Source organism: Grampus griseus, assembly GCF_964374135.1.
Source record: "Grampus griseus genome assembly, chromosome: 10".
In the NCBI taxonomy this organism is placed as follows: domain Eukaryota; kingdom Metazoa; phylum Chordata; class Mammalia; order Artiodactyla; family Delphinidae; genus Grampus; species Grampus griseus.
In genome coordinates, this window is record NC_139004.1 from 98,395,890 (window position 1) to 98,414,651 (window position 18,762).

Here is an 18,762-nt window from a genome sequence, read left to right on the forward strand (position 1 = left end):
GAGCACAGGCTCCGGACGCGCAGGCTCAGCAGCCACGGCTCACGGGCCCAGCCGCTCCGCGGCACCTGGGATCCTCCCGGACCAGGGGACGAACCCGTGTCCCCTGCATCGGCAGGCGGACTCTCAACCACTGCGCCACCAGGGAAGCCCTATCAGCAGCAGCCAGTTTTTAACGACTGGACGACTCTCTGGAGTCTCCGTTGAAGCGGTCTTGGCGTGTTCGCCAGGGCCCCGACCTGGAGGCCAGCCACTGGCCAACTTAGACACAGATCCTTCGCTTGGCTAAGGTTGATCTCAGGAAAGCCTGGCATGGCTCAGCGCATATACCGAGCACCTCCTATGAGCCAGAAGTTATGAAATATGATTATACCTGTTCTTGCCTTCTAGGGGAGATGAGACATTGACTTGTGGAAAGTTAACTAGAAACTCAAGTCACGGAAGAGAAGTGCCAACGAAATAATACGGATGATACTTTTGGTTGTTTATCTGTGCATCTGTGCCCAGTCTTGTAGACAGGATCACCAGAAGCTGTGCAGATTGGTGGGCTCTTAGGAGTTTCACGGCCTCCTGGCAGACCTCCCTTCTGTGGTCCTGAATGTCCCATCCATTCCCCACACTGCTGCCCAAACGCATTTTCTAACACAGAAATTGCATTGTGTCACTCTTCTACTTAAAACCCTTCTGTGGTTCCTGTTGACTTCAAGGTAAAGTTAGAAATATTAGCATTCAATGCCTCCTCAAACCTGGCGCCTGCCTATCCCTCTAGCCTTACCTTCTGATGCTCCCCAAGATGCATCCTATGCTGTGGCTGCAACTGTGACCTCCAGACACCCCTAATCCCCCATCTTCCCCCCATCTTCCCACCTTCAGTCACGCCTGTCCGTTGTCCTTCCTGCACCTGGCTAATGCCTCACCCCACCCCCTTTCCGGTTCATCACCCCTGGGAAGTGCTGGCGGATTCCTTGTACTGTTTGATATCCCTCCTCTGTGTCCTGGTAGCAGCCTCTCTCCTGGCAGTGACTGGGCTCGCGTGTAATCTTGGTTTGCTGCTTGTCTGCCTTGCCCGTATCACCGACCAGCCCGTGAGCAGTGTTAGCACAGAGACCGTGTTAATACCCCACAGCACATCCTCTGCATTTAGTGTAATGCCAGACACTTAATGGGCATGTGGTGTGTGCATATAGAGAGGAGAGAGTTCCTTGTGGACAGGCAGGATCACTTGTGGACTTGAGCAGAGCACTGAAGAAATGATTTCTGTGAAACCTACGTATCACTTCACTTGAGGTCACTCAGGCCTTTATGGCATGGATCTTGTTCACTTGCTTTCACATAATTCCAGTTGCTCTTTCGTGTTCCTTGAGTCATGAAGTTTCTTTGAGATTTTTTATCCTGTTCTTCCACAAATAGGCATTGTCTTCAGTGTGAGCCCCTGCAGTTGTTCTCTGGCTTCATATATTATTTCCTGCCTCCTCTTACCAGGACTTTGACTCCCGAGAAGCCACTGTTCCTCTGTGAGCCCTGCTGTCCTCACGGATAAGCTGGAGAACTGTTGGAATCCCTCCAGGTTTCTCTCTTTTCAGTTTGTTTTCTCTTCTGGGGGAGTCTGGTGCCCACGACCCTAGTGACCACATTCTCCAGCCTGAACCTCCTCTGGACCCCCGGACTGCGGTATCCAGCCCCCTGCTACCTTCTCCAGCTCCTCGAATTCAGTATCTCCAAGCTGAATCATGATCTTCGCCCAAGTCTGGCCCTCTTCTGGGCATCGCTGTCTTGATGACACCGTCATCCGTCCAGTCCCGAGAACCAGAAATCTGGGCAGCTTGCTAGACACCTCTCCGTCTTTTACCACCTTCGTGTCCCATAGATTTCGTGTCCTAAACTTCTGTCGGTCTTCCGCCTTTGCGTTTCTTCTGCCACCACCCCGATCTGAGCTTCATGGTCTTTTGTCTGCTTTCCTGCAGGTCCTCCTAACGGGGCTCCTTGTGCTGCTTAGGCCTCCCCCCAGTCCATCCCCATATCACCCCAGGCAGTCCTCTGAAAAGCAAATCTGATCATGTCACTCTCAGATTGAAGCATAGCAATGCCTTCTCTCCCGTGCTCTAAGAATAGACACCTCATTCCTTCCCGTGGCGTACAGGACTCTGCATGGCCTGGCCCCTGTGTGGATCCAGCCCCAAGTCCTTCTGTGCTCCCCTCAGAGGTGCTGGGTGCCCTCCTGCTGCAGGGCTTTTGCACATGCCTTTTGCCCAGAACTCCTGTCTCCTTTCTCTTCTGCCTCTTCTCTCCGCACCTCCACACCTCCCCTTTGCCCAGTGAAGTGTTCACTCTTTCTTCAGATTGAAACTTACTCATGATTCCTTGGGGACTCCCTCCCTGACCACTGTAAAGAGGTTTATGCTGCCCATGATGGGTTCTCATAGTGCTGTGTGGCTCCTCTTTGTAATATTTAGCACAATGGTATTGTACATTTTCTTGAGTGGCCTTTGATCTTCTTCTCCCATGTCAGCGTAAGCTCCATGAGGGCAGGTATCCTGTCTGATTTTTCACCATTGCATCTACATCCCATGGTATCATGTCTGGTGTGTAAATACAAAGGGGGACTGAGGGCGTGAGTGTATGAGTTGTGAGGGTTGGAGCTCACATATGTGAAATACCTAGGTCAGTGCCCCTTACATAGGAGGCCTTCACAAGCGGTAGGTTACTCCTAATAGGGCTCATTATAAGTGTTCTGTTTCATATGGTCTTCTGATTCAGGCTGCGTTGCTTATGAAGGCGTTTCCAAATTGTCTATGCACCTAAAGTCAATATGTAGTATGAGTCGTAGACGTGCTTGGTGGTCTGACAGGAGACAGAGTATGGGGGAGGTGTGTGATCTGCTGTGGGTAATTTAGAGCAGTAATTCTTAATTTGAGGAAGGGATGATGGTCAAACGTATAACCTCTGAGAATTTGGTGGAAGCAATCATCCTTGCCCACCAAAAAATAAGCATCTAATATCTAACGTCAGGGGATCCACAGAACACTGAAACGCATTCCTGGATCCTCTCTGGGTCCCTGACTTAGAGAAACCTGAAGGGAAGGACAGGAGTTAGCCTGCCCTGGTGGGGAGAGAAGGCTGTGGGATTGCTGAGATCTGGAGGTGGGTGGCCCATCTCTGTTCCCAGCCAGAGCTGGGACCTTTGCATCTGGAGGTACTGCCTGTTCAGGTCCGGAGCCCCAGCTCGCTGGGAGGGAGCGGGTGCCTGTCCCTGAAGAGGGCGCACTGTCCACTCAGTCAGCAGCGGCTGCTGTTACCACGTTCTGAGTTCTGACTGTGTGTCCAGCACAGAGCTGGTCACTCACACGTGGTATCAGTAATCCTTCCAACACCCTGCAGAGTGAGTAGTATTGTTCTTATTTTATAGGTGAGGAGAATGGAAATGAGGCTGGGGAATGGCGGCCCCTTCACATGTGAATTATCTTACCTGCTATAGTCAGAATGCTTCCCACAGTGGGAAAAAGAGCATCCATGTTTTTCTCAGTAGCTCACAGCACGACATGACAGCGTAGGAAGGGCAGATGTTGGGTCCACCTGCGACCTCGTGGGCTGTGACCTCTGAGTCTCAGTTTCCTCCCCCTCTTCCTCATAAGATGGTTGTGAGAATTAAGAGATGATGGATATAAACAGGATTTGTTAGGTTTTACTCACATGTTATAATATTTCTCATTGTATTTTCTTAGAATACATTTGTCACTTTTCATTTTCAAAGGAAAATGATTTTCTGTGGACTGACCTCCATCTCCCGCTATTCTATATAGATGGAATTTTGGGGTCCTGAGTCATGCAGCCAACTTTGCCTTTACCAAAGAGAGGCACACTTTCTTGCCTTTTTGGTTTTAACAGAAACCTGGAGAAATTAGGCATGGCCTGCCTGCAGGAGAAGCCCTTCTGGAAATTTTCAGAGGGCCTCGGAGCATCCAGGAAGGTTTGACCAGTTCACTAATGATGCTTTCTTTAAGTAAAGCTGAGTAGCAAGTGCATCTTTGGTTGGTTTCTTCTCGTTTCTTGGATGACTTAACGGTTGTTAAAGGTGATCGCTAGGGGATCGCTTAATGCCAAAGTCCTTTGACTGTTACTTGTAGTTAAAAATACCTGTTACATTATGATTCAGTAATCATATTTATGTGTGTCTTTAGATGTATTACAGACACATAGAAAACTGAAGCAAAACTTTCACAAAATAATACTTTGCTAGGGGCTATGCACTCTGTTTTCTATCCTGTTCTGTCTTTTGAAATATGCTAGTTGAGACCCAGTTGAGTGATTTAGGAGTCACGAATAGCTCATCACATAGAGTCTGGACGGTGCTGTGTGCCCACTTCGAGAATACTGGCAGGTAAATGAGCTGCACTTGGTGTGGTTCCATTCATTATTTTTATGTCCAGCTGTATCTTTCTGTTTTTAAAATCTCACAAAGCTCTTCCATTAAGTTTTTGGAATTTTTTTAAGTAAACATTTTGTGTATTTCCTTCTAATCTTATGTGCATTTTTCTAAAGGCTAAGATTCTACTATATTCTGTTTTATTTTAGTATTTTAGCATAATATGAAACTCAACATTGACATCCTTTTTAATAAATTTGTATGATAATGTATTTACCAAGTTTTTGACATTTAGGTTTCTCATAATTCTTCACTTTTAGGAGCTTCTTTGCGCATGAAATCCCATACTCCCCTCCCCTTATATTTTGAATTATTTATTTCCTTAGGAAAAATTTCAGATGTGGAATTACTGGGTTAAGAGTTTGAACATTTTAAGGTTTGTAATCGGTCGTGTGCTGGTAAATGTTTGACAGCGGGCTCTTGGCGATGGGGGTACCCTGATTTTGTAGTGTCTGCTTACTTCCGTGACCTCACCTCTCCCACTGTGGCCCATTTCGGGCTCCCAGTGTGAAGTCACAGGCTGCGGAGTTGGGGAGAGATTGGACCAGTCGGCTCTCCCAAGCCTTGGGGCCCCTCCAGCACCACTGCTTGCAGTAACTGTGGCCACAAGCTGCCGACTTTTTCTCCTGCTGCATTGCACGTTCTGTACATTGCCACACATTCGATTGGCTGAAAATGGGCCTTGTTTAAGTTCTGCTTTCCCTCAAAGAAATGACTCCACTATGAGTCACGGGGCCACCGCACTGTTGCAGCAGTTCTGGTGGTTACGCTGAAACAGCCCCTGTCACTATCCCATTGCCAATCCTCAAGGAAAGCTTGCTTGATTGAGTTTTACTTCTTTCTTCAGAGCAATTATTATTATTATTTTTTTTAAAGCAGACGTTGGGGGTAGGAGTTTATTAATTAATTTATTTATTTTTGCTGTGTTGGGTCTTCGTTTCTGTGCGAGGGGTTTCTCTAGTTGCGGCGAGCGGGGGCCACTCTTCATCACGGTGCACAGGCCTCTCACTATCGCGGCCTCTCTTGTTGCGGAGCACAGGCTCCAGATGTGCGGGCTCAGTAGTTGTGGCTCACAGGCCTAGTTGCTCCGCGGCATGTGGGATCCTCCCAGACCAGGGCTTGAACCCGTGTCCCCTGCATTAGCAGGCAGATTCTCAACCACTGCACCACCAGGGAAGCCCCGGAGCAATTATTGAAGATTAAATGTTTGGGAAATGTTTTGTAATTTTGACAACATTAGCCTTTCATTCTAGGGCTGTAAAATCTTTGGACAAGAGCAATAAATAACAAAGGAGCAATAACTGGTCTGCTGTTAGCGGGGCTCTTTCTTCTCTTAGTGATCTCGGCATCATGGCAGCCATCTGTGACATCGCCGTGCATTAGATATCTGAACTTTTCCCCTATGCTTTTAAGACACATAATCTCCCTTGTGCATTTCCCATTATATTGAGTGTTTGGGTAGTAGACAGCCATTTGTCAGATAAGCATGTTTTTTTGCATCAATGTGGAAATTTCTCCACACACTCAAGTTGACAATTTTGCCCTCTTTTCTTTCTCATTTTGTACTTTTTCAGCAAATCGCTGGGTGGATTGCAGCCAGATCATTACTGAACAACTTCAATGAATTGTATGCCCTCAGCCAAGGAGAAAAGAGTGTTTATTTCATAAACCTTCTAAACAAAGCTTTTTTTGCAATGACATTTTGTTTCTTTCTGCTGATGTATTGTAAAAGGAAGAGATTTGCCCAAGTTCACACAATGAATTTGTGGCAAAGCCAGTTCTAGAATCCAGATCTCCTAGCCAATGGTTATTTCTGACTGCCATTTAAAAAATCTGTTTACCCATATAGTTCAACTGGCTTACCCAGCCTTGTGTGGACTAATTCCTACAATGATTGAGGTTCCGGATTTGGTTCCTAAAGCACTTGAAGATTTTGGAGTCACTTTTGAATCATCAAAGGAAAATTAAATGGTATTCAGCCTAGTGTCAAATGGATTCTTTCATTTTCCAGTCCGGATGCATACTCATGCATGCCTCATGTGGGTAGGAGAGTTGCTTTAAGGCATTTTCAAGCTGACCTCCCTTTGCCAGTAAGTGATAAATTTCTCTTCAGTGGTTCATTCCTTCCCTGTAGCTCATTTTAGGTCAGGTTGCTCTAAGAAATTTATTCCTGGTCTTCTCGAAAAAGATTTCTTTTTCTTATTACCTTCCTGCCTCATTGCCTTTGTATTTAGTGTCAGAAATATGCTCATTCTTTGAAATTAGGCATCCACGTGTATCTAAGGTAACATTCTAATTTACATAATTTAAACATCACTTTGTCCCAACTCTACAGTTGCAGATGGTAAAACCTAGAGCCAGAGAATATTTGATAAACTAGAACTTAGCCTCCTTTTTCTCTGCTGGTTAAGAAAAGATAACCCTGAAGCTGAAGGTAGGTAACTGTGTAAGGGTGATAGACTGAACTGAACAAAGACGTGAGTGAATCTACCACAATAGAGTTTATTTATATTGTTGTTACAGTTACCATTTGTTGAGCGCTTATCTTGCTCCCAGTCTCTGTGCTAAGTGCAGGTGAGAGTTACCCTCTAGATGAGAAAATTAAGGCATAGAGAGGTGAAGTAAATTGCTGAAGGTCAAATTCGAGTAAGTGGCAGGACATTTGATAAGAGCCTCGGTTTATGGAGTCATACTTGAAAACTGAAACTCAGTGTCTCTATATGAATGGCATTTCCTGGATTCATACCATCTGGGTTCTTCCCAAATAAAACTTGAAGAGCCTTTAGACACCTGGTAAGATTGAGCCTTAATAGAGACTGTGTTGTTTTGTAAGCTATACAGGATTTTTTTTCTCTTTAATGGTCTATAAAGCTCTATAATTCTGGAGCTAGAAGGAATCCTTTGGGATAAAATTATTTTACTGCTTCACTTTACAGGTGAGGGAAGACCTTCCCCAAGGTCTTAAAATCAGTTAGCTGCAGGATTAGAACGCATGCCCGCTGGTGCTCCAGCCAGTGCTTTTTTCACTGCATCAGGCCATTCTCTTCTCTTCTCTTCTCTGCTGGATAACAGAGAGGTAAATGCCTTCGGTGAATTTTTTTAAATGTGAAGTTGAAGTAGTGATTACCTAATCATGTAGTATGCCTGGCAGATGCCCTCTGTCACAGTCGATAGAGGGGAACAAAATAAAAAGGTGCCCCACGTGGTGGCGGTGGCCAGCTGGACCAGAAGACATCCAGGGAGACAGCATTTTCATTCAGAGGGAGCGCTAGGCTAGAGGCCTCATTCCCAGAGCTCTCTTGCTTCTCATAGGAACATGTCTCTTAGACCATGCTCTCACCTTCTCACCCAGGAGAATCCCAGATGCATTCTCTTGTCATGTCTCCTTCATCAGCTCTGGTCTGCAGCAGTTCCTCAGACTTTTGTTGTTTTTAGTGACCTTGACCTTGACAGTTTTGAAGAGTACTGGTTCAGTTATTTTGGTCTAATGCCTCTTAATTTGGGTTCGTGTGATGTTTACTTATGATTAGATGGGTTATATTAGATGGGGTTATTTTTGGAAAGAATACCACTAAGGTGAAGTGCCCTTGTCATCATTATATCCAAGCTACCTGATACTCACATGGCATCCCTGATGGTGTTAAACTTGATCACTTGTTTAAGGTAGAATTTGCCAGCTTTCTCCACTGCAAAACTACTATTTTTTTCCTTTGGGAGTGAGTCACTAAGTCGAGCCCACACTCAAGGAGGAGAACGATTCAGCTCTACTCCTGGAGGGGGAGGTATCTACATATGTTGTTTGGAAATCTTCTGTAAGGAGGATTTGTCCCTTCGCCTTCGTATTTATTTATCTCACCATTTATATCAGTATGGACTCATCATTTATATCAGTTATAATCCAATACCACGTTATTTATTTTGTTGATCAGATTGTCCCAGCCTTGGCCATTGAGAGCTCTTCAGGTGTCTCGGGTGCCCACTTGACATGCCCCCGTCCTTCTGCTTATTGAGCACTTCCTTACTTTCTGCTGTGGAAGGTGCTTCAGGCTCATCTTGTATTTTCCTTGCTGCAGCCCTAGAATTAGCCACGTAGCCATGGAGCCCTGATTCCTTTTGCGGGAGAATGGTATTTAGAAATCAAGATCTCATTGTCTTTTGAGAGGAAGGAGACAGAAAAAGTGAAAGATGTTATGTATAACGTACAGAGGGCTATGGAAGCAGAGAGGACGGGTGACAACCTCCACCAGGGGCAGTCTTCACTGAAGACATGGTGTTTGAAGTTCAGTTGAGTTTTCCAGTTGGAAATCAGGGTTGGGGGAGCTGGAGGAGGGAGGAATGAGAGGAAGTAATATGTTAGCAATGTCAAAGGCATCCATCCGGCTTTTTAATTTGGTCTCACTATGGATTTACAATGGTAGTGACCCTTCTTTGATTTTCTCATTACATGAAAATCAGGAGTTTTCGCAGATGATGTCTCTTCTCATTACATGAAAATCAGCAGTTTTCGCAGATGATGTCTCTTTGTGCGAGGATTTTCTCCGTGTGAGCCCTGACAATTGACTGCCCTTCCTCCCTCCCTGACAATTGACTGCCCTTCCTCCCTCCTGGTTCTCCTTTCAGTCTTTCTTCCTTCCTTCCTTTCTTCCTTCCTTTCTAGTTCCTTCTAGGAACTAGAATGTATCTAGTTCCTACTCTCTTCCAGGCCCAATGTGAGGCATAGGGGGTGCAGAGAAGAATTTGACAGCCCCTGCCATCAAGAAGTTCTCTTGTCTGGTGTGAGGTCCTTTGGCTTTCTTCTCTTCCCTCTAACCCTTCACCAAGCGTGTAATTGTTGATGCTTTTGCAAAAGAGCATAAATAGGGAAGAGGAGGGATTAGCAGTATTTGTGTTGTGAATCTGACATGATACTTGCCTCACTCACAAAGTCTTTTCTGTTCACAGATAACTGTTGGTGTATATGATCCCTGTAACTTAGCCCAGTACCCTGGATGGCCTTTGAGGAATTTTTTGGTCCTAGCAGCCCACAGATGGTATTTACGTGTGTGTGTGTGTCTGTCTGTCTGTCTGTCTGTGTCTATATGTTTTTGACATTGTGCCTAACTATATCTATATTTCTGTTTTCCCAAATGGATTTTTTTCACTGCTGGCATAGAAACCAGATAATAAATCAATAAGTCAGTCATGATCCAGTTTCTATCAGTGGTGAGCCTCTAAGCAGGTCTGTTATGGAGCTTCAGACTCCGACCATACAGCCCTAAAGATATTTTAGAGTAGGGCAGGGCCAACAGCTGGAGGTCCCCATCCTGAAATTCTCTAGCCCTCCCTTCAGCTATCTGAGTCACCTTCAGATAGGATTTTCTTGTTGCTACCATCTGCCCTTTTTCCCAACCTTAGACTAAATAAAACAGAGGGTAATATACATGTGAAAAGATGCTCAACATCATTAATCATCAAGGAAATAAAGTATAACTAGATACTACTCATTAATAAAGATAATAAGATACCATTATGAACTACTACTGCATACTCACCAGATAATGAGATACTCACCAGAATGAGTTTAAAAAGATGAGAATACCAAGTCAAAGATGTGGATGAATTGGAACCCTCAAACACTGCTGGAAAACTGTTTGTCAGTATCCACCAAAGTTAAAAATCTCTATAGCTCAGCAGTTTCCCTCTCGGGTATGTAAAGCACAGAAATGCATACTCAGATGCAAGCACAACATATACAGGAACGTTTATGGCAGCATTATTCTTAATGCCCAAACACTGGGAATAACGCAGATGTCCTCGAACAATGAAATGGACGATAAATAGGATATTCACTGCAATGGAATGCGATGCTGTAGTGAATCTGAATGAACTGCTGATACACATATCAACATGGATGAATTTAAAAAACATAATGTTGAGTGAAAGAGGCTGGACCTGAGACAATACGTGCTCCCTGGTTCCATGTATGTAAAGGTCAAAACAGGCAAAACCCATGTCTGGACTTCGAAGTTGGAGCAGGAGTTACTTTTGAAGGGGCTGGTTATTGACTGGGAGGAGGCATGAGACAAGCTCCGTTATATTTAGGATTTGGATATTTACCTCTGTGTCTGCTTTACTTAAATAACAGTGTTCACTAAAGATAGCTAGATTACTGATCATCCGCAGAGGGAGAGTGTTATCCTTGCTTGTCCTGGTGGTGAGTCTGTAGAGCTGTGGGCTTCCTCACCACTGCCCGAGCTGCCGTCTCGTAGACTGTACGTTCAGGTGGGCGAAGGGGGACCAGAGGAGCCCATGCTTGTCTTGGAGTTTCTTTTTAATATCTTGTGAGCTTTTTAATTTTTTTCTGCATTAAGATTCATTTGTCAGAAGTATTTATGTGCAATGTGAAATTGTTATATAAAACTCACCTAAAAAGAAATCATAGTCAGTTCAGCGCTCAGCCTCTAAACACTTGGACAAAGGAAGCCTGCGTGGATATGTTCAGAATCTCTCAGAGGTTAAGGTCACCCCCCGAGGGTGTCAGGGAGGCATAATTACAATGAATTGAATCATCTCCACCTGGGTTTGCCGAAGCTCTTACGTGAGCTCTTTCTTTTCCTTTCTTAAAAAAAATAAAAAATAAAAAAATCTGGGCCCGACATCAGGAGTAGCAGTTTCCAGTCTGTTGAAGTCCTCTGCTTCCGGGACCGCACTCTGCAGGGGATGAGAGACGTCACCCACAGCATCATCTTCGAAGTGAAGCTTCCAGAAATGGCATTTAGCCCAGGTAACTTGCCGGTCTTTGAGAATGCATATACTTAGCATTTACCAGAAACCAAATTAGGTTTAACTTTTCTTTCATCCCTTCACAATGGCAATGGAGGTAGAAAAAAGTACAGCTCCTACCTCTTTGCCCCTAGGAACTCTTCCCTGGAACAGAGGGCATGCTCTGCTATTCAGACAGGAACAAAGGCAGAGATTGTCCTCAGGATATTTCCTCCAGGCAGTTTTTTCAGTCCTGAGAATTCTTTTTCCCTCTATTTTTTGTTTTTGCTTAACATAAAGTCTTTATTCCTTACCCTTCTTACAGGAAGAATGAAGTATTAATGCACCTACATATTTATTTGTTACAAAAAGTTGTGTGTGATCTTATTCTCCGTATAGTAAGCCAGTCAGCAAAAGTGCCATTTCTCCTTCCACGTTTAATATTCCTCATCTGATCCTGTGTGGTAGGCGTCAGCTATTCTCCCTGTTCCATAAGGTAGGAAACTTGGGCTCACAGATAATGTTATATATATAGATGTGTGTGTGTGTGTGTGTGTGTGTGTGTTTGTGTGTGTGTGTAGATATACATACATGCATTTATTTATATATTTATATTTATGTACACATCACAAAGACAGAATAACATACCCAAATTGGAGTAAAATAAAGGTAATAATACCCACCTCATGGAGTACCCCTATGAGGAATCTGACTCCTGTGTAAAAGACAGACACAATGGTGGCATATTATAGTTGCTTAATAAGTGATAATTTATGGTAATTTCCTATCTTACCCAAAGCCGAGAACTCTTTCCAAGATGATCCCTCAGATTTCTATGTCTTACGTGCTGTCCAGAGTACTTGTGCATACCTACATGGTTTAATTTGCTCCATACAGCACCTGCATTGTTCCAAGGAACACTGCTTTCTTTAATCATGTGGATCATGTGCCTTAATGTGAGTGTGTGTTTTGGGGGTGAGGGGTGTTAAAATCTCTGCTTCATCAGGCAAAAGAGGAAGCTGTTTACTTGTTAGTTTAGAGCCTTAAAATATCTATCACCTCTCTGCCGTCTTTAGATATTCAATACATTTGATTTAGCACCCTCTTCTGGCACATTCTAAAATAGCTTCCATGTGATGTTTCATTAAGCCGCCACTGGAAGGTAGCTCCAGGGGAACGAGGTGAGTATGAACTAACCAGTAATGCGGCCTGGTCTCCACCTGGCAGGCCACCAGCTATTTCCACACGTCACTCACTTAACCCTGCCAACCACCTTATGGGGGAGGCACTTTTCTTTCCATGTTTTAAGATAAACTCACTGAATTACTCTTACTCCCTGCTCCCAGTGATATATTACTGATGCTTGGTGAAGCTGGCAAACCCAGGAAACACCGTGCAATTCTATTCGAAAAAGAGGTTTTCTGTAGCGCTGTAGTGCCGTCAAGTCTTAACACTTGATATTGAGTGTAGATTATTTAGTTTAAGGAAGGCAGATGTTCCTCTTTTTTCACGTAAATTAATGTTTTCCCTCTTAGCTGTAAATAAAACCTTTTAATAACTAGAACTTTGTAAAGTTATTCTGTATCATAATGTGAACTGAACGTATTCGTATGGTAGTGTCTTTTAATATTTCTAAGACATCCCATAGTTGCAATGACGGTGTTATAAGAAGTGCAGTTTTGAATATCCTGTGTCTTCTGCTCTTGGTGGTGCAGGCAAGCTCACTCTGCTTTGCTGATACAGAGTGTTCGAGCAGCCGGCTGAGGGAAGCCGCAGACACTGCTGAGGGTGGGAGAGACCTCCTTTCACTTCCTGTCCTTGCTGTGCTCCTCCTCTTTGTCCAGCTAGGGGAAGACAGGGCCTAACTTTCCCCTAAAAAATACTTTCTCATTAATTTGGGGTATGTCTAATATGGAAGCAGATATGATAGACTAAATATTATGGTCACCTATAGTATTTTTTTAAATTATCAGTAAGTTTAAAGTACATCTAATTTTCTTAAAATGTCTGTAACATCTTGAGTACAGAGATGTTTTAATTTGCAATGACATTTTGTGTTTGTCTTATAATTTCTTATCTGTAACAGGAGAAAGCTGAGGCTGGAGTTATTAATTATAGTACTAGACTGTGTTTCTGAATTTCTTGTCAAATTTCTGTGCATGTGTTAGAGAAGCCTTTTTAAATTTAACATGAGAATAGTAAGAAAATCAAACAAAATATGAGTTAGTAACTGGTTTGAACTCTTTTTTTCCCCCAGAAAAATGATTTTGGAGTTCTTATCCTCTTTAAGAACTCAAATCTATTATTTCAGTTTTAATTTTTTGTGATGTAAAAAAGGGCCGCACCAGAGCACCTGAGTTAAAACAGGAAGGGTCATTTGTTTTTCGGCTCCTTGCTGGGAAAGATACCCTCAGCCAAGTAGCTTTTGAAGATAACTGACCCCCTTGTTTCCCATTGGTCGTCCTGTCCCAGAAATAAAAAATTGTGTAAAGCAAATCAACACCTCTAGGTCCCATAATTATATTGGGCAGTGTTATGTTAAGAAACAAAGGTTGAAAGCTAAAAAGTTCCCAAGGAAAGGAAAATAGAGGTGTTGATAGAAATATAAAAGTAGGAGAATGTCCAAAGAAAACCAGTGTACAATTAGAGACAAATGTAAAATTCCCGCCATAGTCCTGTATCTCTTAACCTTAAGTCAAGGAGCTTCTGTTCCTTCAGAGACTGTTACTTCAAGCAGATATTGGAGGTGATGCTGGAAGGGTAGGTGGCTGAGTGAATTCCCTGCTAAGGAGTTGAGGCTTTATTGTGAATTTTGGGAATTCAGTGAGGAAGGGAGAGCAACTGAGGTCCCAAGGTGTGGGGAGTGTAAGACTGGGTGGCCCCCATTAGCAGGATTTACAAGGCCAGGTTTCCACCAAGGAAGCCAGGTTTCCACCAAGGAAGCCGGGTTTCCACCAAGGAAGCCGGGTTTCCACCAAGGAAGCCGGGTTTCCACCAAGGAAGACAGGTTTCCATTAAGGTGAGGAGGTAGCAGAAGTATTCTGCAAAGCAGTTGAGATTTTTAAGAGGATTTTGCAACAGTGGAATAGAGCAGCATTACCCTGAATGTGTCCTGTGAGATTTTAATTGGTGTTACTGGTTGAGGGAGATAATGGAGAGCCAGGTAAGATTGGGAAGCGCAAAGCCAAATCAGACAAAGTGGCTCCTTTACTGCAGGTTTCTCGGAGCTTTATCTCCCTCATGTGCGATGTGACGCTCCAGGTTTGGGTGGTGGTGGGGCAGAGGGAGAACACAGGTAGGTGTACAGAAGCATTTCCCAAGCCCGTCAGCCATGGAGTCTTTATCCTCTCAGAGCTTTGCGTGGAGCAAATTTTGAGAACAGCTGGAATTGGAGTTACAGAGGCACCCAATGCAGAGGTTAAAAGAGGTCAGCGGGAAAGGGAAAAGTCAGAGGAGAGGAAAATCTGAATGGTTAAGGATGTGCTTAAAGGAGAGGGCAGCTTAACAGAAGAGCAGTCCCTTGGACTGAGGTCTGGAGACAGGTAGGCGCAGTGATGGAACTGAGAGGCTGGGTGGAAGGGTAACATAAGGATGAAGAGTGGAAGGGGTGCGCTCAACGGAGAGGTCCAGGTCCAGGTGGGAACTCAGCAGAAGGTGTGCTGCAGTCACACTGGCTTGTCTTCCTAAGGTAGAAAGCCCTTCACAGGGTTAGACCAGCTCCAGATATATTCTTTTTTTGGAGCAACTTCCAGTAACTACAAAAGTTAAGGCAACTCGGGCCAGAGACCAGGGCTGTTTCTGAAGCCCTTCTGTGGGAAGGCAGTGCTTGGATCTGAGGGTCTCTAAACAAGATTCCTAGTGGCTCAGGAAAATGAGGCAACTGAGGCAAGTAGATGCAAATCTGGCCTGCAAACCTCCTTGAAAAAGAAGTGAACTGAAAGCTTATGGATGCGTGAGCCATCTTGCTGCTTTGACTTACTTTTTATTTTTCCCTCCTTCCCTAAACTTACTGTTTTATTTGCCTTAAGATTGTCCCAAGGCGGTTGGATGGGAAAAGAACCAGAAAGGAGGCATGGGACCAAGGATGGTGAACCTCAGCGAATGTATGGACCCTAAAAGGTATACTTTGGAAGCTGTTTTCTTCAGGGTGCACACCAGGTTCTGTCAGGCCAAGAGCATTGCCCAGTTCAGTCAGGGGGTGCCTTCACACTGACGACGAGTGTTAATCCACTCTTGGCTGCCTCTTGATTTAAGTTTGGTTGTGAGAATTAATATTAATGACGGATATCCTGAAGGACACACAATTCACGTTTCTCTAGACATTCTACATTTTGTTCTTGCTTCAAGCTCAGACTCTCAGACCTCTGTACCTACACCACCTTTTAGTTCTTTATTCATTGCCCTTTGATTTTGTCCATTAGCCTATACTGAAGGACATTATAAGAAATATTTCACAGAAACCAGTATTGTATTGAAGGCATGATGTAAGTACCCCCTTTATTGAGGAGACAGAAATTTCTCTGTTTTCAGTATTAGGAAAATCTTTCCTCATAAGCGGCTGGTGTGTTTTTATTCCTGGACACAGTAACTCCTACACCTGGTCATGCTTCCCATTTCACCTTGGCTGCTGGGAGCTCAGGATCAGATTGGTGGCCCATCACTGTGCAGGTGCAGAGGATAATGGTGGCATGTGTTCTGTGTGGTCACCTTTCTCCTCCTCGCTCACCCTCAAGCTTTGTTTTACTTTTCCTTTGATATTAATTTCCATAGTATTTGTTTCTTATTTTCTCATACAGCTACTTTCTATCTAAAAAGGACAAGATTGGGGCATAAATGAGTGACTGACTAAATAAATAAATAATTCTGTCATTTTCTAGGTTAGCTGAGTCATCAGTGGATCTAAATCTCAAATTGATGTGTTGGAGATTGGTCCCTACTTTGGACTTAGACAAGGTTGTGTCTGTCAAGTGTCTGCTGCTCGGAGCTGGCACCTTGGGTTGTAATGTAGCCAGGACATTGATGGTAAGTTTGTGGGGGTCAGATGTTACCTCTAAAGCTGTGGCTTCTCTTCTTATTTCGCTATACAGTCCACCTTCCATACCTGTGGGTTTCGCATCTGAAGATACGGAGGGCCTTGTATTTTATGTAAGGGACTTGAGTATCTGTGGATTTTGGTATCCCCAGGGGCTCCTGGAACCAGTCCCCCACAGATACCAAGCAACAACTACGCCTGAGTGCCTTCTCTCTCCCAGACTCCCCCTATTCTCTCTCCCTCCCTCCCTTCTCTTTTTCCTCCCTGTCTCCCTCCCTTTTTTCTTTTCTCAGTATCTCTTTAAGTATAAAAGGAATACATGCTTTTATTATAAGGTAGAAACAGGAACTCTCCCTCCACTCTCATCCCAAGTCACTTACCAGAATTAAGCAGACTTCACAGATTATTACACAGCATCTTTCCCTGAAGTTTTCGTAGGCATGTGCAAATGCAGAGAGAGACATTTGTCATCTTTGCTCTTACTTATTTATTTATTTATATTTACAAAAATTGGATCATAGCATACTGTCTGTAGCACGTTTTTATTTTTAACTTAATATAACAATAATTGTGGTTCTCTTTCTATGTATTCCATATTATGTATATGTAGGATTTTATTATATGTCTTGTCCTCAATTTATTTAATCAATTTCAGCATATTTTTCTTTTAGAGATGCTGTTGAAGTGAACATGCTTATATCTTTACATGTCTGTGGAATTATTTCTTTAGGAAAAAAGCCCTAGAAGTAGAATTACTGTGTTAGAATGTAAAACAGAGCTTTTAACTTTGCATTTCTTTAATTAGTGAGGGTTAGTATTTGATTTTATTTCTTTTGTGAATTTTATTTCTTCTATTTATGTCCTTTGGGCTGTGTTTCTTATATATTGACTAGGAGTTCTTTTTTTAATGGATATTAACCTTTTTTCTGTAATATAATGCAAATAGTTTTCTCAATTTAAGTTATCTTTAGCCACATAAAGGTTTTTAAAAATTTGATGTTATTAAATATGTCAATCTTTTTCTTTACGGTTTACAGAACTCTTGTTTTTATGTTTAGATCTTTATCAATGTGGAATTTATTTTTGTTTTATGATGAGAGTTAAATATCTAACTTTTTTTCCACAAAGTGAATAATCATTTGATTGAATGGCATTCGTTCAATAATACAAATCATCATTTTCCCACCTTAATCAAATACTAAATCTCCTTATGTACCTGAGTCTCTTTTTGGATTCTATCTTGTTCCATCATTCCATTTGTTTGTTCCTGCATTATTACTCACAGCTTTAACTCAAATTACAATGAATTTATAGATAAATTGGGAAGGATTGACATCTTTATAATATTGATCCTTAGTTCCAGAAGCACTGTATATCTCTTAAATTATTTAGATCATCTTTGTAGCATTTTCTTTATTTAGGTCTCACACATGCCTCATTTAGTTTATTTTCACATGTTTAATTGTTTTTTTTTCTTTTAAAGATATGTTCTTCCCACTAAATTTTCCAGTCGACTATTACTGGGATATATAAGAAAGATATTCTATCTGGCCATCTTTCTAAACTTTCTTAGTTATATTAGTTTTTTGTTTGATTCTTTAGAATTTTCTAGGTTGATAAGTATTCCTCACCAACATTTATACCTATTTCTAGGATTGGCTAGGACTCCATGGTTTTGCTGAGGAATAGTGGTGAGAGTTGGCATCCTCATTTTGTTACTGATTTTTAATGAGAAACTTCTTTTTTTTTCCTTTAATTTTGATATGTGATATTGGTTTCTGCTAATGCTCTTTTATAAATTAAGGAGGCAGATTTTTATTTCTAGTTTACTATGAGTTTACATCAGAAATGATTGTTAAGCTTTATCAAATATATCTATCAAGATAATCATATTCTAATGTTGAGCATTCCTGGAAAAAACCCTATTTGTTCATGGTATGTTATTCTTCTAATATACTATGGGATTCAACTGGTAATGTTTTATTGCTACGTTTTACATACGCATTCATAAGTCAAGTTGGTTTATAGTAATGTTTTTTCCTTTTCTTTGTGGTGTCGTATATCTTATAGCTGAGTTATACTACTTTTATAAAATAAAACTTTCTGCCTTTTTCTATGCTCCAGGACAGTTTAAGTGTATGACTTATCAGTTCCTTGATGGTTTGGCAAAATTCAGTTATAAACCCATCTGGGCCTGATGCCTTTTGGAATTCTCTTGGCAGTGAGAGCAGGGAATCTCTGGGAACTTTTACAAATGTTTCTATAGTCATTGACCTTTTTAGATTTTATACCTCTTTTGAGTCAGTTTAGTCATGTTGTTTTCCTAGAAAATCATCCATTTCATCTAAATTTGAAAATTAATTGATATAAAATACATGTGGTATTCTCTTACCATCTTTTATTTTATTTCATTTTTTTAAAATGCACTTCTTTATTTCTCTATTTCTTTTTTGGCTGTGTTGGGTCTTTGTTGCTGCGTGCAGGCTTTCTCTAGTTGCAGCGAGTGGGAGCTACTCTTTGTTGCGGTGCGCGGGCTTCTCACTGCGGTGGCTTCCCTTGTTGCGGAGAA

The 18,762-nt window shown here is 42.5% G+C and overlaps 1 protein-coding gene across 2 annotated transcripts in view; it reads left to right on the forward strand.

The window, feature by feature from the left end:
• The window catches only part of ATG7 (autophagy related 7), a 244,424-nt gene that overhangs the window by 40,778 nt on the left and 184,884 nt on the right, over positions 1 to 18,762 (forward strand). For both annotated transcript variants that reach the window (XM_082664489.1, XM_082664490.1), the window contains exons 8-11: positions 9,362 to 9,450; positions 11,062 to 11,183; positions 15,190 to 15,280; positions 16,039 to 16,183. In XM_082664489.1, coding sequence (XP_082520615.1) covers positions 9,362 to 9,450; positions 11,062 to 11,183; positions 15,190 to 15,280; positions 16,039 to 16,183 — 447 coding nt within the window. The remainder of the gene's footprint in view (positions 1 to 9,361; positions 9,451 to 11,061; positions 11,184 to 15,189; positions 15,281 to 16,038; positions 16,184 to 18,762) is intronic.